This window comes from Rousettus aegyptiacus, unplaced genomic scaffold, assembly GCF_014176215.1.
Source record: "Rousettus aegyptiacus isolate mRouAeg1 unplaced genomic scaffold, mRouAeg1.p scaffold_m13_p_11, whole genome shotgun sequence".
Lineage (NCBI taxonomy): Eukaryota > Metazoa > Chordata > Mammalia > Chiroptera > Pteropodidae > Rousettus > Rousettus aegyptiacus.
The window spans coordinates 3,090,102-3,112,168 of record NW_023416286.1 but is presented as its reverse complement, the minus strand read 5'-3'; the positions used below and the strand labels follow the sequence as shown (position 1 = coordinate 3,112,168).

At 45.3% G+C, this 22,067-nt stretch overlaps 1 protein-coding gene across 1 annotated transcript in view; it reads left to right on the top strand.

The window, feature by feature from the left end:
• UBL3 (ubiquitin like 3) overlaps positions 1 to 22,067 on the top strand; it is a 54,326-nt gene that overhangs the window by 29,268 nt on the left and 2,991 nt on the right. Inside the window, exons 2-4 of the mRNA XM_016151883.2 lie at positions 13,890 to 13,998; positions 16,367 to 16,453; positions 21,902 to 21,979. Coding sequence (XP_016007369.2) covers positions 13,890 to 13,998; positions 16,367 to 16,453; positions 21,902 to 21,979 — 274 coding nt within the window. The remainder of the gene's footprint in view (positions 1 to 13,889; positions 13,999 to 16,366; positions 16,454 to 21,901; positions 21,980 to 22,067) is intronic.

Below are 22,067 nucleotides of genomic sequence, written 5' to 3'. Positions count from 1 at the left end.
TTAGTTACTCCCCACAACTGCTGCAGGGAAACGCCGTCCAGCGCGTAGCCAGTCTCCGGATCTCAGAAGCACAGACAGACGTCACCTGCTAGTTTCTATGGAAACGTCATCCAGCGCGTAGCCAGTTTCCGGATCTCAGAAGCACAGACAGACGTCACCTGCTAGTTTCTGTTGCTTTTGTAGATCGTAAATATTTAAGCATTCGCTTAGTAGGCCCATGATTAGTGCCCAATGAATGTTTCTGACATGAGCGAGTTACAGTCCACAGGATGGGCCAGAGCAGGGTGCGAGACGAGGGTACGGAATGCCCAGGAAGACCAGTTAGTGGATTCCTTAGCTAGCGATAAGGCTCTAAACTAGGGTGCTGACAGACGAATGGGGGTGGGGGTCGGCGTGCAGCAGACACCGCAGAAGGAAAAAAAGTAATAAAATCCTGTCCACTCGCTGCCTCTCATTGAAGGATCCATGTTCTTCATATCTTCTTCTGACTTCTAGAACTGTTATTGTATTGTCTAAATTCAATTATCCCTCACCTGGGAACTTAGTGTTCAGCCGACAAACGTAACTAAGGTAGGCCGGAAAAGGGCGCCATGCATATGGTTGTGTACGTGGCGGTATTACAGACTTCCTCCTAGCATTCTTGAGTTGCTTTTGAAGAAAACTAGGAAAAATAATTTTACTATATTCCCTAAGAAAGCAGCTTTTATGTCATAGTCATACTTTCTAAAACTTTAAAAGAGAGTTAGGACGTACCTTAGGGATTGGTAAGTGTTCAAACATTAATGTCATGAATATTCTGAAAATAAATGAAAGTCTAAGAAATGAAAGTGATAGGAACACTGTTATTAGTTCTTATGACGAGAGGTCCAGAAGCTTATTAAAGAGCTTTACCAGACCGGCACATCTGTCTTATGATGTTGTTCTGAGTTATTGCTGATATAACCTAACAATTTCTGAATTTCCTTGCATGGCCTTGCACTTGTGTTTAACAGACGTGAGCGGAGGCTATTTCGTTGGTTAAAAAAATAGAACATCGCTCAGCATGTGGTTCAAGTCGGAGGGTGGTCACAGGTAACTGACCCGCACTGATTTATTCAGATTTCTGACTAACTTTGATATCTTTAGATAACTGGAGACAGTTCTTCTTTAACTCGAAGCCTGAGTCTAAATTTGCAAAAAGCGTGATGTGATCTTTTCTTCCTCGGTGCTGGGGTCCTGTGGTTCTTGAATGGTTTCTATGGCAACAGCGCATTCTGCTCTCTTCCTGTCTGCGTCCTTAGATAATTATCCACTCTGCTCATGCCAGTCTTTCTTGTTTGTAAATATGCCTCCTTTTGCTGTCCGTTAGTCATTTACTTTCCCCCAGGAGTTTAGACGTTTTCCTCCTCAACTATTTCTCCATGAAACACTTCCTTTTAGTTTCAGTTCGTGCTTGACGACTCCGTGGTTCTCTCTGTGCCAGGCGAGGCCATCTGCTGCCATTTGTCGTGCTTCCGTATTGTGATACCAGACGTTTTCAGGCTGCTGGATTTATATTCCGTAGCAATATTTTCGAACATTCGGGGCTTTTTTTGAAATAACTGGCGTGGCGCATTCACCCCCAGTGACCGGCACTCAGTGGTCACGTCAGCTTTCAGCGTCGACGATATGCCCTGCGGAGATGCCGCGTCTCCTGCTGGGCTTTCCTGGCGATTGTATTTGATATCATTTACTGACGTCGGCGCATTTGTCGCATTTGCCTGTTTCCTCCCCTGCTCAGCTCTGCTGCCGAGTGGTCTGTTGTGCTGATCATAAGCAAGCCGCTAAATCATTCGGGTTTTAAAATTTAATAAACAATAATTCAACAATTGTATTCAAGTAAGACTTCATGAGTATTTCACTGACATTCACGTGTAAGTCAGAAGGTCACTGCGAAGAGCATGAGGTCATGGCTCCCTGGGGCTCCGTGAAGGGACAGCGTCACTAGGCACAGGTGGATGCAGTCGCGCGAGCTGCACGGGGCTGCAGAGCTCGGGCAGCAGGGACAGTCGTCCCCTTCACAGCCGCCAGGACATCCCGAGCAGGAGCGCGCGGCGCTCGCCCGCCCTGAGCTGACTGACGGGCGCGCTGTGCAGGACGGGGTCGCCCTTTAAATGCCTCTCGTCCCTTCTTCCCTTCAGGGCGACTGATTTTCATTCTCACCGTGCTCTGTGTCAGGGCCTGTGTTCCGTGATAGTCGTGTGTGCAGAACAGTGACTCTGTCACGCATCCCCCAGCTGCATGCGGCTGCGCGCAGTGCCCGGTGCGCCTGTCCCCCAGCCGGGCGCAGTGCCCAGTGCGCCCGTCCCCCAGCTGCGCACAGCCGGGTGCGGTGCTCCAGCACATTCGTCCACAGTGTCCAGTGCACGGCTTTCTCCGTAATCGTGGATGCGCTTCCCGGCTGTGCGTAGTGTCCTGTTCCATGTGCACTAGTGAAATAATCCAGGAATGTTGGCTATAGTCCGAAATGTTCTGGTACATTATTCATTCATCTGATCATACATACCTACTATTTTTTAGGCACAGTTAACTGTACAAGGTTAACTACATAAATTAATTTAAAATGCATTTTTCCTCTTTTGGTCTCCAAAGCAGGATTTAATTGGAAAACAGAACACAGCCAAAGGCACCTCATCACAATTGTCCCATAGCCACATGCTTGTTGATGGAAGTCAGCAGTTTCTGAAAGATAAGAACTGTTAGGAAATTTGAAGATTGATATTCTGCCATCAAGGACTGTGATCTAGTTGGAGTTAAGACACACTGTCTCCTGCGTCCGTAGTGGAGTGATAGGTGTAGGTCGCCTTATAACTCGTGGTCTAGACACACAGGCCACGCGCCCGTTCCGGGTAGAAAGCTGGGGGAGGCCTGGGCAGCGTGGGCCAGGGCGGCCCCAGACACAGGGTTTGGCTGGGCCACAGATCCGGGGAGGGGAACGCTGGTGGTCGGGGCGGACTGAGAAGTCGGGGCCGCGGGCGCCGCGGTCTTCAGACGTTGCTCAGCCTGGGCGCCCGTCTCGGAGGGCTGTGCCACCCTCAGCACCGAGCGGGCTGCCTGTCGCTGCGGCGGACTTCTAGCCGTGGGAGGTGGGAGCGGCGCCAGACAGGGTTCGTACGAGGCCAGTACCTGAGGGAGCAGGGTGAGAAAAAGGGCCGTGCGGACGACCACTGAGCCCCCAGGCCTGAGTGGCTGGGAAAGCAGGAGAACCGAGCAGAGGTCAGCAGGCAGGAGGGCCACCTGTTACCGAGGAGGAAGTAAGTTCAAGTTCGAGCACACCGATTTGGGGGGGAGAGCAGGGTGTGCGGTTAGAAATGGTCAGCTGGCAGCTGGAGAAATTAGAACGGTGCCCCCTGGAGAAGGAGTCTGGGAACGTTCCAGATCGGTGGCCCTGACGCCTCGGGCATGGGCGGGATTGCTCAAAGGTGGAGTGTCCGGGAAAAGAGAGGTCGACAAGGGGACTTTAAAGCCCATGTTTAGAGGGAGAGGAAACAGAACCAGGAAAAGAGGATCCAAGACGCAGGAAGGGTACCCCCAGACACTGGTACACGGTAACGCCAGGTCGGCAGTGCGGGGACGGGCTTGGGGGGGACACGGGCCCTGGCGGCATGCCACAGCTGTGCCCAGGTGAGCGCGTTCACTGCAGGAGTTTTCCGGGCCTTGACTGTGTTACTCCTGGCTCGTCCCCTCCCCCACAGAGGACTGTGTGAAGCAATGTTTGCAGACCGATCTGCTCGCCCAGCCCCCTTCTCCCCAGAGAAGAGCCCAGTGCGCCAGAAAACGCGTTTGGGGAATTGCAGAAACCTAACGAGGAGAGAGCTTCAAGGAGGGAGTTAAACTGTGTCGCATGTTGCCCAGAGGCTGAGCAAGACGTGAAGTGAGAAGCTATTTGATTTGTTCTTAAGCCGTCATAAGCTGCCTTTAAGAGCACGGCTCAGTAGTGTGGCTTCAGTGGGCGCCAGTTTAGAAGGAGGTAGAAATACGAGTGCTGAGAAACGGAGACGGGGGGCTTACGTCATCCGCTTCTGTTAACTCGAGGGTGAAGTGTGATCGATGGGGACAGGTCGGCCATTACCGAATGTGTAGCCTGTGCGTATGTTTTATTACACGATAAAATTGTTATATTTCTGAATAGCAGGCCCTTTTTTGTTTACTGCTGAGCATGTGATCGTGGCGCTGGAAAGGGCTGTGACCCGCGTCCAGGGCAGCCCCTCACAGAACCATCGGTTTCCTGTGCAGGAGGCAGAGGCACACGTTAAAATCATCTTCCAGTCACCGCCATAGCGGCAAGTCTAAACCATTTTTTCATGTTCTTTAAAAAAGCATATGGGAACAGTAAGCCTTCTCAATGGTGTGTTTTGAAGGTGTCCGTCTTACATGAATTTAGTCCCATGAAAGACCGTCTCTGGTTATTGCCTGCCCTTTCATGCCACAGTGGTACAAATATCAGTTACCTTGAAATCCTCTAACAACAGGCCTAAATGGATTATTTTAATTATAATTCCTTCAACAATTTTTATGATGGAATAGTGTGCCACAGGACTGCCGGCTGGTTTTCCATTAAGTGCCTATCAGGTTCCACATCAATACCCTGTGCCCAACAAGTTGGAAAGTCAGTGGACAAACCTGAATTTCAGTGACCTCCCTGGGGTGGCCCCGCTGCTTCCTGCTTCCTGAGGTGATAGAATGCCTTAGAGCACCCCCAGAGTGCTGTCGCGTCGGGGGCTGTGTTTCAATCGTCCTCGCGTCCTCTGCAGCGTCCAGCCTAGCACCTTATGTGACAGACATTTGCGTGGTCAGTCTTTTGATGTGTCAGCTGAAAGGGGACCAGTCCGAACACTGGGTCTGGGCCCCCGTTTCCCTGGGAGAGTCACAAGTTCATCCGGGCATGTGGAGGAATCTGAGAAGGTTTGCAGTGAAGAAACTGGATGTTTTTGTAAATACCATTTGGTTTTTAGATTGTAGTAAAGAGACATATTTGCCACCTTAGCCATTTCTAAGCGCATGGTTTCGTGGGATTAAAGACACCCATGCCGCTGTGCCTGCTACCACCGTCACCGCCAGACGTCTGCACCCTGCAGCGCTGGAGCTGCTCCTCAGCCCTCTGCCCGGTCCCCGGCCCCTGGCACCTGGCCCCCGGCGCCCAGCCCCCAGCGCCCAGCCCCGGCCGGCATCTTGTTTGCATTCTTCAACATGGCGTTTCCAAACTTATTTTACAGTAAAGAAGAACTGTTTTTCTCTTAACATTTACTGATATTCCCTAGAAGTTCCATAACTCAGGGAAGGCAGGATTACTTTTTAGTTAGTATGTAGCAGATTAGGTTAAGATTGAGTATTTTCTCAAACGTCGCATGAATCCTAAGAAAAAAGCAAGCCCTTCTGAAGTGGCCATTTGAATAAGACATGATTTCAGTAGACAGATTTAGGGGGAGATTGAGAGTGTGTTTTGGGGGAGACACTGAGGTTTGCTGACCCAGGAAAGAGTATTCTGCTTCGCCACCCAGCCAGCCCCCCCAGAGCCTCTTTCCTTGTCCGTTCCCTGTCTGCCCGGGAACTGGTTGGATTCCAAGACTTCTTGGGATCTTAAAAAGTTGAATGCTTGAGGACTCCAGTAAAAGGCACGAAGTTAAAGTAGTACTGAGACTTTGGAATAGAAGTAGGAGGGAGAGACTCAGAATCGACACCCACAGCCAAAGGGCCGACAGCTCTAAGGGAGAGTGGCAGAAGCCTCAGATAATGGCCAAGCCCAGACAGATTTAGGTACAGACGTCTGAAAGATTCATCCTGTGTCCTACCTGGATTGATTGGAGTAGCAAGGTGATTGGAGAGAAGAGAAAGTACTATATGATAGAAGCCAAAATAAGGATGTGTGCTAGAGCTACTCAAATGAGATAATGTCTGTAAGGAAAACTTCCAGTACGGTCGGTATTCGGTAAATATTAGTCCCTTCCCCATGGTTTCAGGCTCCTAGCCAAAAAACTCGCATCATCATATTTCCACTAATGGGAGATAGAGAAGAGAATTGTCATCTTCTCGAAATACACAAAACTATATTATGAATATAGAAAAAGCTACTCTCTCCCTTCTCCAGGGTTCTTTCTTTGCTTTGTTTTTGCCAGTTCCTTGTCCTGTCTGTAATTTAATGTCGTCAGTGCTTGGTTGACAGAAACAATTGTACTGAACTGTTGTTCTTAATTAAGTGAGTCATAAGACCTAGAATCCTCCTCAAAACAAAGGTTTCCCTAGATACAAATTCGCTGTCCCAGAGAGAGTGATTTGGTTTCTTTCAAATTCGCTATTTAGGGGATAGTGTGTAGAGGAAATTCGACTGCTACTGTTGCACGTTGAAATCCGGTTAAGGCTGCTAGTTTGTTAACATTGCTAGTTTGTATCCTCTCCGCAAGTTTTAAAGGGATATCTTAGAGTCAGGTTCTAAAGTGATACAGAACCATAATTTAGTTTCAGAACCAGCGTGTTTTCTAGGTTTATAGGATTTGGAGCATGAAAAAAATATATAATTTTAAGAATTATTTCAAAAATTTTCAAGAAACTATATTGTTCACTTTTCATGGAATTTTAATTTTATCAAAACTTCCCAAACTTATTTTAAAGTAAATGTACATTATAAAGTATTTAAAGAAGGAACATTGTATAATTTTGTGTGATGGACTAAACTAATGATGGTTATGATGATGATGATAAATAATTTGTGATAATAGCTAATTAGGCGCTTGCTGTGTGCTGGGCACTAAATGCTGTATAAGTTTTGAGATACATTATTTGATTCTGAATTGTACTTGTAAGACTCCAGTGTTTTCTTCCTTTCTTCATTGGTGGAGGCGGAGGTCAGTCTACTTAGGAAGCAGGCAGGCCAATTGAGCATCACTGTTAATTTGTTTTTATAGCCAAGCAGTTTCTTGTTCATGTTCAGAGCTTGAAAAATAATTTAATGAATAAATAGTTGACAGTTTATATAATTTAAAAAGCAATAAGTGTTGCTTTGGAATATAGTTATTCACTTACTTTTAAAATGAATTAAATGTTCTGGAAACTCACATTTCAAGTAAAATGAGATGTAAAAGTTTTACTTAGCAACGTGAGCTGGAGACTTCTGACCTCTGCCTTTCAGAGTAAGTGTTTCTATAGTTAAAAATTAGGAATCGCACTGAGTTTTTACTTAAAAAGACAGTGTTTTCTATATATTAGAAATGGCACCATGCCAAATACTAAAAAGACTGTAGAAAAAGATTCCATAGTTTTAATTCATTTAGCACATTTCACTGTACCTTAGGTTACAACTCCATACTGCAAGCAAAATCATAGACAAGAATTCAGGCGTATCTTCTTAGTGGTTACAATCCATTTTCATGGATGCCTCATGTAACTAACTCCGTCACAAATAAAACTGCTCCCCCTTCCAGTGGGGAATATGGAAACTTTCTTGCTTCTGTCATTCTATTTTGAAATTCTTTCCCTATGATTAAAAAAAAAGTTTCATTCATTCGGGATGATCGGGCTCGGGATGCTTTCTTTGTGGCACCCCCTCGCAGAGGTGCTGTGAGTCCCAGCGTGTGCGCGTTGGGGTGGGAGTGCAGGACACTGAGCAGTCCAGGGAGGAACAGCCCATGCGGAGCCTTGCGGGGCCGAAGGGGGGTGCCTGTGCTGGGAGCACATGAGGGCGCGGGGTCGTGATGGCGACGGGGAGCCACGCGGAGACCACGTGGGGAGTTTGCTGGGCGCCCGACTCACTGGGCGTGAAGAGCAGGCACCGGGTTCCAGGCGCACCCGGGTGCCGGCCTCGGGGCAGGCCGGGCCGCGGGGCTGCTGAGCGTGCAGCACTGGGGTGCAGGGCGCCGCCCCAGAACCCTGGCCCCCTGGCCCCCAGGCTCAGCTTTCTCTTATTCTAAAAATTCATTCAGTAGCTATTTATTTATTGAGCACTTAAGATTTTATATCCTAGCGACCTCTGTCATAATCACGTTTACGTCTCTCTCATGGCTTCGAGGTTATGAAAGCCTTAAGATTCATATTAAATCTTTCGTGAGTCCAGGCACTGAGCATAGTGTCTGCTTCAGACAATGTTTTGAATAAATGAATGACTAAAAGTTTACGAAACAGGCGATTACCATATTTAGCACTGCCGTTGTTTGAATAATTTGTTTCCAATCAGTCCTGTGTGGAAAAAAGAACACATTTCTCATCCCCCTCATTCCATTTTTCTTTAACATTTAACAAAACTTTAAAAGATGCCAGCTACACATCCCTAATTCTAGAAAAAAAGAAAATATGTTTATTTTCAGATTCACACATTGTTTCAAAATAAGTCACTGATAGGTTTATATCTTTTCCCTGGATTAAGTAGTTACTTTAATACAATATATTTTTTAAAAGCACTTCATCTTCAAATGCAAATGAGGCAAATAAGTAAAAACAGACATGTAATACTATATAAATCTTGAGCAAGTTGAGTGCCTGCTTTTTAAAAAAATTCTGTTTATTTTGAGATAATTATAGATTCACAAGCCATTGTAAGAAATAGTACAGAGAGATCTTGTATACCCTTCACCTAGATTTCCCCGATGGCCACATCTTACGTAACTGCAGGACGCTATCACAACAGGAAGTTGGCGCCGATAACATCCACAGCCTTTATTCGGGGTTCTCGAGTTCTCCTGCACTGTTTGTGCGCGTGTGTGTGTTTAGCTCTGTGCGGTTTTATCACGTGCAGATTCATGTGACTGCTCACCCCAGCGAGGTTCACAGTGGTTCCGGCACCAGGATCCGTGGGTCCCCTTGTACAGACACGGCCCCCCTCCTTCCTGAAACCCGGCCACCACTGCGCTGTTCTCCATTTCGTAATTTGTCATTGTAGGAATATTACATAAGTGGAATCATACAGTGTGTAACTTTTGGGGATTGGCTTTTTTTTTTTTTACTCAGTATAATTACCTGGAGATAAATGGAGAGCTTTTTAAAAGCGATTTGCAGAGTCCAATGCCTTTCCTGCCAGCTGCTCACTCGTGCTTTGGCCAGAAAGGCAGGAATGAGCACTGGGTGCGGAGCAACCCCCCCCCCCCCCCGCCTCCCATTTCCCCTCCCTCCTCCGCGAAGCAAGCCCTGGGCTCTCTCTCTGCCTCAGAGACCCCGAGAAGTCGGATTTCCTTCTGTGATCAACATGCCGATCTCTTGGTAGGAAACAGTGTATTTCTTTTCAAGGGCACGGTCCAGCTCCACGGGCGCCTAGTTCACGTCCAAAGCCCGTTCCAGCTAAGTCCATCTTTCATTCTCCCCCTTTCCTTCCTCTGTAATTTTTTCTTTCCCAACTGATCGAAAGGAAATTGTTATTAAATTAAGTTCCAGATGGGATTTCTCCAAATTCATGCAGTCTGACAAATATAAGCGTCTGTTTGCCTGAAAACTGGTTTTTAAACGTGACGCGCACGGCGGCGCTCCTGTTGTTTCCGCCAGCCTCGCGGGAAGCGACGCAATGGTTCTGCCGAACCCGCAGTCTTGTTTTGATTTGTTTTGCCTCAGAAGGAATTATGAAATGTGGAATTCATTTGGCTGATCTAGATTCCATCTCTTGAGAGTTTTATTACTTAATGTGAGCTCCATCTTCATCGGGTCCTCCAGGGTCCAGATGGGTAGTTTAATCTTTAGGCAAGTGTGTGCTCGTGGTATGGCGTATTTTAAGCTGTGAACGGGAGTCTTGTTTTTGACTTACTATTGCTCTGTCGAGAACCCCACTACCACGCTTGGAAGGTGTTTGATAGATTGACTTAGCCTGGCCTCAGAGAAGTAAAAGGGTGTTTCGTTAATAAACATTTAAATAATTGGTACATCATCTTTTAAAGAAAACTAGCTCACGTTTGTCAGGATTGCCATCCACTTACCAGCGGACCTATAATTGACATTATTTATCTGCATGGGCCCCAGGAGAGTCTTACTACATTCCAGGAACGGTGAGCTGCTGGCCAGCTCGTGCACCCAGATGTTTAACTTGGTGAGCGCGTTCAGGATTTCTGCTAAAGGAAATGCCGGGACTTCAGTGCTTCCTCCGTTGGTGCCACAGCCCCACAATACTGCCCCTCAGACGATTCTGAGACGCCCCGAATGACGCCGCAGTGGCGGGCCGGTGGGACGGAGAGGCCAGGTCCTGAGTTCGCCGCTGGCGGCGCAGGCCCGCCCGGCCAGGGCTGCACAGCGCGTCCGGCTCTGCATGGAGCCGGAGCCCCGCATTCCCCTCCAGGGGACGGTCCTGCAGTCCCCAGGGAGTAGCCGGCCACGTCCTGCTTAAGCGTGAGCACTCCCAGCCCTCGCCCCCGCCATTCAGTGGGGCAGACCCTGCTCCCTCGGGGGCCTGCACCTGTCCCAGAGCGGGGCCGCCTCGCCTCGTCCCCCCGCCTTTGTCCGCAGCTCAAAACAGCCTTCGCTTTCTCCCCGGACTCTGCGTGTGCGGCCCCGTCAGACCGCGACGTCTCTCTCTGTCCAGCTGCTGCCGGGGGCCCAGACCGCACGCCTAGGGCCGGTTCTTCTGGCGAGGCTGTGGCTCGGCAAACCCTTTCTTTCAGAAAAGCTTTCAGCGTGGGAGTCCTTGCGTAACGACACACGTGACTGCTCGCTGCGGCGGGCTCCAGCTTCTGGTGTCGAGCAGAGTGGTCGTCAGATGGCGTCAGCACGGGAGCAAGTCCAGGCGTCTGCACCCGTCTTCATCCTCACGTGAAAACTAGGCACGGTAGACGTGTTACTGCGGTCGCTCAGAAGGATTCTGCTTTTCAAAATACCTTCCTAAGCAGCGGCACTCCCAAGCAGTGGCTCGCTGTCGTCAGTGAGGATCCAGAGCCTGACAAACTCAGCATCGAGGCGTTTACACATTGGGACCACCCGCATCTCAGCGTCACCACCAGAAGGCACCGTTGTCCCCACGCTGCACGGCGAACTGGCCTCTGGACGGAGCGCCAGAGCGGGAGGCCAGGCTTAGTGCTGGCCGTTCCCGTCTGCGGTTCCGCCAGCGTCTCAGAACCATAGAGATGAAATATTAGTCAGGAACTAATTAGTCGAACACCTACTGTGCGCCAGGCTCTGCGCCAGGCTCTAGGCGTGTGTCGGGCAGTGTGTGGCTGCTCAGCAGCTTGACTTCGTGGGTTTCTGGCTGGTTGTTTTAAATTTCAGGCCTAATCGTCTTTCCTACAGCAGTCTGTATCTGTTATTGTAGATCTTAGGTAGTTTCAGCTATAAGATTTGGTAAGTTCTTAGATTTACTAACGTACTCATGGACTCTCACAGTTATCCTGTGTCTCCCTTCCCCACCCAGAGGGGTGATGAGGTTCCCTCTGAGTAGATTTTAAAATCTCACCCTGCTTCCTGTTCCCATTTTGGAGCCCAGACCACTTCGATCTCCACTGTGAGTTGCGAACTCAGGTGTTTTCTGGGGCCAGGGAGGTTATCGTGAATGTGTGAAAAGGCCAGCGTGCGTGCGTAGAGATTGGTCAGGGGCGTGTCAAACTGAACAGTTGTCCACCAGTACACATTTTAAAAAATATTTTAAAACGTGTCAAACACATCTGGAGCCCAAAAGTGTCCGACATTCTGAACATCTAGATAAAGATAAATTCCTTAGGACATGATTTTGAAATATGAAAGTGAAATAACAGTTTATCGGTGACAGCGATGTATATCAGTTTTAAAATCGAGAGTACTGAGAACTTTGCCAGATGAACCCTGTAGACATTACATATTTATGGGGTGGAGTATATATGTTGTTTCGTTTAATGTATTGTGGACATCTTTCCATGTCAAATAACGTAGGTCTATATCTCATGTCGTTAAACACCTGTGCCATTTTTTCCATGGTAATGATGTACAATCGTTTATTTTTTCATTTCCATATTGGTGTTAGAGAAAATATAAAATATGCTTTGATGTCGCCATTACAGATTGTAAGAATTAGATTCTCTTTTTCCCTTTGTTATTTTTAAATATAATTTGAATAAAAGCCTGATAGAAGTTAATTTTGAACTCAAAAGGTAATTTCAAGAAATAGTAGGTTCGTGTCATTTACATAACCCTTAGCTTGAATTTAGTTTTATTTATTTCTGGTTAAACGGACATGTGGCTGAACTGTTAGAAGGGTCATAATTTCTTGGGCATTAATGACTAAAGGACTCTTAATCAGTAGTTTGAAACCATTAGAAGATGTCGTGTGAGTTCAGAGCGTAATATCTGTGTGTCACATGTAAAGATGCAGCCCGCGTAGAGCTGCATCTGTGAGAACCGAAGTTCCCGCTGTGTTATACAGACACCGGGCTCCTTGCTTCAAGAATCGCTCACGACTCGTGTGTTACAGGAAGGAAGCAAGGTGGTGCTCTCGTACAGTTTAGTCATCCCGGCAAACCGCTGCTTAGACTCGCGGAGCTTCTGCGTGGTACCGCTCTTCACAGCGGCGCGGTTTCAGCAGCTGGCTTCCGGGACTAAGAAGCTCTTTGGTCGTATTTCATTCTTGTTAGGAAAGGCAATGAGATGTTCTTACTGGACATATTGAAAGAGCTCTTCACCTGGAAGATGGATTTTTATAGTTTTAACTTCTAAAAAACTTTTTAATGGAGAGAATGTACAGTACAGTTAGAATACAGTTTCTAACACAGCATGTAGTCATATCCCATTGAATGCAGAATGGCGTGTAGCATTTTTCTAGAGGAGATGTTTGTTAACTTTCAACACCTTTTCAAAGTGGCGAGGTACTTGGCAGTTTGGTGGCCGTGTGGTGGCAGACAGTAATTTGGTGACCGGGTATGTTGATGGTGCTGCAGCAGGCACCAATTTATCCATTGTATACTTTGTCATCTTAAATATTTTTTATAAGAAGAAAAATATTGGTAACTGAAGGTGAGCACTTGGACAACTCGGGACCTGGTGCAGGGCATCCCGGCACAGGGGCACCCTCTGTTTTCACGTGTAAAGAAGCCGGAGAGTCCCAGGCCTCAGCTCTGGACGGGACCCGACTTTTCGGGAGGTCTTACTTGCTCTCTTAATAGAGACCCAGAGTATAGAAGACTTTGCTTGTACATCCGTAACCTATAGGGAAATGGATGGATGTGGTGGTTAAAAAAATAATATCAAGCTCATTATGGATAAAGATAAATACTGAAAGGCACATTTTTGGAAAATGTGTGAAGAATGGCATATAAGCAAATATATATTGACTTGGGAATGTAAATCCATTGTCTCAAAATTTTAATTCTATTATTCACTTTAGTTTTTTTACTGGGAGTGAAGCCATATTCTTTGTCACACATAGCTCCGCCCCCTTTCCTGGGAAAATTCGTGATCATGCTTAGTTAAAGCAGCTACAATTTGATTCCTCCGTTAACTGTAATAAAGTTCCCTAAAATTATAGTTTCTGGTTAATTTGCTTAGGTTGAATGATTTTTATAGGATAAAAAGTTGTATATAATTTATTGTATTCATTTTTTCTAAGAAGTAGATTATCAGGCAACTTTTTTTCTGTTCGATGATCTGCAGGGTCAGCACATGCAAAGGTTTTTCAAGGGGAAATATGTATCCTGTAGTAACAGCGGTGACCAGTAGAGTCCAATTCTGAACATTGGTAGAGTAGTTAAATTTAAAAGAATAATGAATTTTGGTCATTTTTTAATTTATGATGGCAAATATATCTGCTCCCCCTCAGATATGTTAAATTTTAGAATTAAAATCGTATATCAAATTCCCATACTTTAAAAAAAAATCTTTACGGAATTTAAATAAAAATGAGAAAATGGTATTAGTAATTTAGAATGATCGAAATGAAAAACTGAGTCATTTTTTACTTTAAAAATGTCAAGCTTTGTATTAAAAGAATCTTTGTCTCCTTTCAGATAAATTTGCGCCTCATCTTGGTGAGCGGGAAGACAAAGGAGTTCCTGTTTTCTCCTAATGACTCTGCCTCAGACATCGCAAAGCACGTGTATGACAACTGGCCAATGGGTGAGGGACGTTTCTCTCTTGAGAATGAACAGCATGACTCCTTTGTGCCCCGTGTTGTTTCACAGACATTTCGTGAAGGTGGTAAATACGTAAGATATAAAAGAACGCTTGACCAAGGGCATGAGGCACAGAGGTGATGGGGTCACTGTCCCCTTCCCCGGATCTGGTCGCGGTCCCAGTTTTTGCCTTAGAACTGCTTAATGTAAATGAAAGTCATTTTTTAAAAGAAAAATGGTGAAGCTAACACACTTTCATGTCAGTAAACCTATTTATACCAAGACACAAAGTAAAAGGAAAGAAAAACTACCTTTAATAAATTGTAATACATTCTCTATGGTCTTATTTATAGATAGCCTATTTAAAATTGAGTTTGACACAAAGTTAACTTCTAATTCACATCATTTCATGTGGTCCTCTGTACGACTAAAAGGTCGAGGTGGCATAAAATCCATTTTTGCTTTGCATTTGTCAGCCAGTGTCCATGACACCAAAATTTTGGGCGGGGAGTTATTCCTCCTTTTCTCTGGTTCTTTTCTATGTGTTAAGACTGGGTCTTGCCGTCCTAAAGGGAGTCTTTAGCTTACGTTCTTCTTCGAACTTTCCCCACATCATCTTGTCCCTTTTTATGGCATGTACCCTAGTGATATGACTTTTACTTAATCGTGCTAGCCAAAGCAGTTTGGACCTTCAAGGGATGAGACTTGTTTCAACAAAGAACACAGTGTATACAAAATAAATCAGATCAGTGTTTCTCAAGCTTAAATAACATGTGGAACTCTTTCAGAGGAAGAATATAACATTCTTGCAGATTCTCTAGTGCTGACTTAAAATTTTTTTTATCATAATGTTTATTTTTAAAGATGGAAACAAAACTATATTTATTAACTCATAATCAACCATAAAACTAAAAACAGATCTACAAGGAAAAGATAAACTTAACTCTAAAACCAAAACTGTTCAGATTAACGACACTAATGAGCCAGGTGATGTGTTTTCACTGAAAACACCTCACGGCTTGCACGGGACTGTGGGGCCGCTGGGCTGGCTGCCTGGGCTCTGTTTGCAGACCCGTCGTCGTCTGCAGACTCGCCACAAAACCTTCATTCGCAGTGTCCCAAACTGTCATTCCTCCTGTGCTCTGCGAGAATGGCTTATTTATGTATTAAGTCACCCTCTGTCCTTCCCTTGTCAGCCTCTCGACAAGTGAAGAAGCCCCGCTCGGCGCCCGTGCCGTCATGAGCTCCAGCGCACATGCGGGCGCGGACATCCCGAGGCCGATCTGGGCTGTTAAGTGATTGCTGGAGTTATCTAGATAATCTCTTCCAGATTATCCTGAAAATGAAAACACAATTTAAAAATTCCTAAAACAGGGCATTTAGACCCGAAGAACATGTCTTCGTGGATTCGTAGACCTGAGTTTAAGAAACACTGATTTAGACAAATACTTACAAATTACTAGACTGTTCTTCCCATTCATAGCCAAGGGCCAGGTCAGTGCTGGTCCGAATCAGGCGGCCTGAAGCTAAAGGCCGTAGGGGAGAAGGAGGTTCAGAGAAGCCAGGGGCACGCCATCTGCAGGCCGGCACCCGGTCACGGTCCCGGCGTCCCTGTCCCGTTATCTGACAGAGCAGCGGTGCCTGATTTCCTGCAGGTCACACCCCAGCGCGGCCTCTTCTGTCTCCCATCCTCCCCCCGGTCTGTCCTCTGACTTTCTCTGGCACCTTCCTAGCTCCTGGGTTTGTATAGTGTAGCATCTTCTAATATACGTGGTTTTTCAAGTTTTTCTGAGTATTTTGGGTAAAGCGAATTAAAGTTGTGTCTTTAATGTTTACCATTTGGCTTCGTAATGACATTAATCAACTTTGTCCAAAAGTAAATTTTTGTTATTCTATTTTTTAAATTTTTGTTCTCCAGTTTTATTGAAGTATAATTTTTTTCTCTATATCAGCGTATTAATTTTATTTAAATTATCATTAAACATTTTGTTTCTAGCCTCAAATATATTTTTAACTGGTACAAATATTAGAGTATTATATTCTTTATTACTGATAATTGAAATTAATTTTCAAATGACATTTCTCCTTACCTAGGATTAGATTTCTCCCAGTGCATTTAAGTTTTAAACTTTAATAATACTTTAGTGTGGCACATTTTAGTCTTAAGAGGCACAGACTAGTCTCTCTGTAGCTCTCACTATTCGATGAGAAGCAGCAGCAGGAGCCAGGGCAGCAGAGGTCACATGAGTGGCGACCGGCTCGCTTACGGGGAAACTCCCCAGGGCCTTCTTGGATCAGAACTTTTAGAACAGTGTGGTGATGCCTTAATTTTGTGTTGAAGCACACGTAACGAGGTCACTGGTTCTTTTCAGACTGGGAAGAGGAGCAGGTCAGCAGTCCGAAAATCCTGCGCCTTATTTATCAAGGACGGTTTCTACATGGAAATGTCACATTAGGAGGTAACAGTCGCCTTTGTAATGGGATTGAATGTCTGTCTCATGGTCGTATTATCCACTATTTACATGCTCATGTCTGATTTTACTAAAAACTTATAACTTCAACCTCAGTATGGATTCTGCCTGCTTTTCGATGTCCATTTTACATTTTGCATTCTGTTTAACTTAATCGCGATAAGTCTTTACTACCTTGTGAAATAAACTTTGAATACAGGTAGAGGTCCATACCCATTATTTTATAGATGTAATTTCATTTACTTCTGGATAATGTAATTTAGATGGCATGTTTTAAAGTTAAAGCCAGACACACAAACTAGGAAACGTTTATGCTAATGAGTTTTCAAATATAATAATGAGGAAGTGTTTTCAGCTTGGCTTAACTGATACCATTGCACTTGTGCAGGAATTCAGGTGGCTGGGTGACTCTAGAGAGACAGGGTCGTGCGGTGATTGAAGGAGCATGTTTGAGACCAGGGCTGGCTAAGTTGCATCCTAGCTCACTGCTCATGGGCGTGTGACCTCGGGCAAGTTGTCCCGGTTTCCTCATCCAAAAAAAAAAAAAAAAATAGGAGGCGGCAGTAGCGCCTCCCGCAGAGGTTGGGCAGGTCACATGCCTTTGTTTACACAAGGCCTTCAGCGCAGAGGAACGCTCTTAGTTGACTCTGCTCCTTAGTGATGGAGACACGCAGCTCAGCGGTGCCCCCCGGTGGCCACATCTGCGCCAGCAGGTTTGTTTCAGTACATGCCTTTCAAAACTGTTCTGATCGTTCGAAATTTGTAGTCTGCTTTAATATATCTTTGTTTAAGTAAAGTCTGACTTTTTTTGCTAAACCTAATATTGAAATGTTTAATTTGTTTTTCCTCGACGGTGGAGTACTCCCTTTCATTCCTTTGTTCTCCTTCTGTGCCAACCCCGTGCTGAGTGGTGGGAGGTCGGGTTGAACCCGGTGGCCCCGCCCTCCTAGGTGCTGCAGGGTCAGGTGGCACGGTAGAGGCAGCGTCCGCCGTGGAAGCCCCGTGCGCAGATGGCCGGCGCAGCAGGCCGGGGAGCAGCGCGCAGAGCCGACGCGGGCAGGACCCACGCCTGGCCCGGCCCTGCCCAGCCCTGGCCCAGCCGCGCTCGCGAAGGCCGGGACCGCGTCTGAGTCTGTGTGTGAGCGCGGGTGCCCCTCAGAAGCGCTCGCGCTGTTGGCGGCCGGCGGCTGGTGGATTTAACCCGGTGACTGCGTGACGAGTCCTGAGGCTGCACTGCTCGAGTGAGCAGTTTCCCATCGACTGAATTTTTTTCCTTCTGTCGTGGCCCCGGAGTTCCCCTTTGTATTGGATACTGTGGCATTCGTGTTCAAATCGAACTATTGATTGATTCCCATTAAAGTACACATTTTTGCCAGTTTTTTAATTACCAGATTGCCTGATCTTCGTTTTTGTCATTCCGTGGTGCTGTCTGTCAGTCTTCTCGGAAGCAAAGCCACCTCTAGCCTTGGCGATTCAGGCAGACGGCACAGGCGCACAGCCCGCGTATGTCTGGGTGTTGGACAAAGGTAGATAGAGGATTCAGCTTTGGCTTTTTGGTCACAGTTTCCTTTTTAGTCTCCCTCTGTTCTCGAACGTGGCTCGTGAAGGAGCGCGCACACAAGGTCGTGACAGCTGTCTCCAGCTATCCACATGGCCAGCGCAGGGAAGACGTGGGCCGGCTTTGCCTGGCACGGGGCCGGCCCTGTCGCCCTGTGAATGAGACTCAGGGCCAACAGCTGGAAGTCAGAGGCAGACAGAGCTCTAGTCGGTACGTGGAAGCCTGTCTGAGCAGGGGAAGCTGCCTGAAGGAAGAACGGGCCCCGGGAGACAGTGGCGTCAGTGGCGTTGGTGACATCCAGGCAGCGGGAGAGTGCGAAGCAGGGGTACGGCCGTGGTGGGGTCCGCCACCGTGTGGATGTTAACCCCGTGGGACTTGGGCGTCCCCTGCCGCTCTTGAGATCTTACGGTTCAGGGAGTTTCAGATTTAAATTTTTGGGTTATCCAGTTTCTTAAAATATAGCCCTAAATCAGATCTTCTTTTTGAGGTATAATCCTTTAGTTACATAGGATTTCAGTCTACTGCTGGTTGCTTTTTCATTTCGTTGATGGTCTTTTGCTGCGCAGAGTCTTTTTAGTTTGATGTGGTCCCATTTGTTCATGTTTTTCTTTTGTTACCCTTGCCCAAGGAGATATATCAGGGGGAAAAAAATTACTAAGAGCAGTGTCAGAGTTTACTGCCTGTTTTTTCTCCTAGGAGTTTTATGGGTTGGGGTCTGACATCTGAGGCTTTAATCTAAACATTTTGAGTTTGTTCTTGTATAAGAAAGTGGTCTAGTTGTTTTTGCTTGTTTGTTTTGCATGTATCTGTCCAGTTTTCCCAACACCATTTACTGAACAGACGCCTTTACCCCACCGTGTAGTCTCGCCTCCACTGTCGTAGACTAAAGTGATCAGGGAGTGTGGGTTTCTTTTTGGGCTTTTCTGTTCCGTTGATCTGTCTGTCTGGTTTTTTGCCAGTACCATGCCGTTTTGATTACTACAGCCTTATAGTGTAGTTTGATATCAGGTAGCGTGAAACCTCCAATTTCGTTGTTCTTTCTCGAAATAGCCATGGCTATTTGGAGTCTTTTATTTTAGTTCCACATAAATTTTAGCAGTATTTGTTCTAGTTCTGTGAAAAACGCTGTTGGTATTTTGATAGTGATTGCATTGAATCTGTAGATTGCTTTGGGCGGCATGGCCATTTTAACTGTGTTGATTCTTCCTACCGATGAGCACAGAATGTGTTTTCGTCTATCTGTGTGTCCTTCGATTTCTGTTTTCAGGGTCTTAACAGTTTTCCAAGTACAGATCTTTTACCTCCTTGGTTAAATTTATTCCTGGGTGTTTTGTTTTGTTTTGATGCAGTTGTGAATCAGATTGTTTCGACTCCTCTGATAGTTCACTATTGATATATAAAAGTGGAACTGATGATAGTTTTGTTTCCTGCTACTGTACTGAGTTTGTCAGTTCTAATAGTTTTTAGTGGAATCTTTAGGGTTCTCTATGTATAGTAGTATCATGTCATCTGCAAATATGATAGTTTTACTTCTTCCTTTCCAATTTGGACGCCTTTTCTTTCTTGTCTGATTGCCGTGGCTAAGACTTCTAATATTATTTTGAATAGAAGTGGTAAAAATGGACATCCTGTCTTATTCCCGATCTCAAGGAAAACGCTGTTAGCCTTTCCCCATTGAGTGTGATGGTAGCCTTGGGTCTGCCACGTATGGCCTTTATTGTGTTGAGGGATGCTCCTTGTATTCCCGCTTTGCTGAGATGCTGCATTTTATTGAACGCCTGTTCTGTATCTGTTGATATCATATGACTTTTATCTTTCCATTTGTCAGTGTAGTGCATCACGTTAATTGATTTGTGGGTATTAAACCAACCTTGCATCCCAAGAATAACTCCAGCTTGATCATGGCCTATGATTATGTCAACGTGTTGCTGAATTCCGTTTGCTAATGTTTTGGTGACGGTTTGGACATCTGTATTCATCAGGGATATTGGCCTCTGATTTTGTTTTGGTAATGTCTTTGGCGTTGGTGTCAGGGTAATGTGGGCTCGTAAAATGAACTTGGGAGCCCTCCCTCCTCTTGAAATTTTTAGAATAGTTTGAGAAGAATAGGTGTTGATTTTTGAATATTTGCTAAAATTCGCCTGTGAAGCCATCCAGTCCAGGATGTTGGGAGTTTTTTTATTACTGATCTGTTTTTTTTTTTTTTTTGTAGTAATCGGTATATTCAGAAATTCTGTTTCTCCTTGATTCAGTCTCAGAAGATCGTATGTTTCTAGGCATTTATTCATCTCTTCTACATTGTCCAGTTCGTGTGCGTATAATTCTTCATAGTGTTTTCTTATCACCCTTCGTCTTTCTGTGGTGACCATCGTCACTCCTCTCTTTCATTTCTGACTTCTTTTTTGGGCTCTGTTCTGTTTCGTTTTTTTCCTTGATGAGTCTGGTTAAAGGTTTATCAGTTTTATCTTTGTAAAGAACCAGCTCTTGGTTTCGTCGATCTTTTGTATGTTTTCTTTACGCTATTTTGTTTATTTGCACTTTGATCTTTATTATCTTCTTTCTTCTGCTCAGCCCGGGTTTCGCTGGATGTTCGTTTTCAGTGCATTTAAGTGTAAGGTCAGACCGCTTATTCGAGCTTCACCTACCCTCGAGGAGGCCCGTGTGCCCCGCGTTTCTGTCTGGTGGTCTTTTGTTCTTCCCCATAGACTCGGAGACCTTGCGTTTTCATTTTCGTTTGTTTCAAGGCATCTTCTTCTTCCTCGATCTCACCGTTAACCCATTTTTTTAAATAGCATGTTATTTAGTCTCCATATATTTGTATGTTTTTCAGTTTTATTCTTGTAATTGATTTTTAGTTTCATACCGTCGTGATCAGAGAAGACACTTGATATGATTTCAGTCTTAAATTTACTGAGATTTGTTTTGTGGCCTATCTTGGAGATTGTTTGATGTGTGCTTGAAAAATATGTGTATTTGAAATGCTCCAAAAATATCAATTATCAGGTCCCTTTTTTTTTTTAATGCACATGTTAACCCCGCATCCAGCAGAGCAAGGTTTAAAAAGCAGGAGGTGGGAGGCTCGTGAGGGCCAAGCAGCGGCCGCAGCCGGCCGCAGGCTGTGATCGGCGCAGGGCCCGTGTCTGGGGCGTCAGGGCTCAAACATCGCGACGACAGAAGTAACTCCAGAAGTTAGACGCACTGGCTGCTCTGATTTCATACGCAGACTAGCAAAGGAGCTCACCGCGAAACCCGATATCTGTGTTTGCTTAAGTGGTTCTTGGCTACGTAGGTGTGTGTCGCATTGTTCTGTGTGTCCGAAATAGTTCATATTCATAAATATTTCTTGCTTATGAATGAGAAAACCTTTAAAGACTTGACTAGAAAACAGGATTGTTACCCATGCCAAGACAGTGATTCTTTTAAAGTCACCTCATAAAGAAAATTATTTTCTAACTGAGGAATGCAAAGTTGAGATTAAATGTTTAAAACTAAGTTTGTCATTTCTATTTCTATATTGTAGTGGCCTATTCGGTGCAGTAATTTTATTAGGTGACTGACATACAGTTAGATTTAGAAACAAATGTTTCTTAATCTAAACTTTTCCCTGTATCTAGAAAAAGTATTTTATAAATTTATTTTGTCCTCTAAAGGTTATTTCCAATGTTAATCAATCATGCATTTTCTCCTTCTCTTTCCTATAACAATATGGTGTATGTATCAAGCTAATGGCCATAGCCGGAATGTCTTAATCATAATAAGTTCAAGCTATTGAAGAAGTCATATAAAAAGCAGTCAATTTTTAAAATGGGTTTGGTCCCAGCTGGTGAGTTCTGTAGGTTGATGTATATGTAACAAGTTGTCCTGTACTCTTTACACAGCATTAAAACTTCCTTTTGGTAAAACAACAGTGATGCATTTGGTGGCCAGGGAGACGCTGCCGGAGCCAAACTCTCAAGGTGAGCCGTGAGCCCCAGACGCAGGCCGGCAGAAACGGCCGGTTTTCCTTGGACTTTCTAGGGGAAGGGAAGTTGTCATCGTTTATGA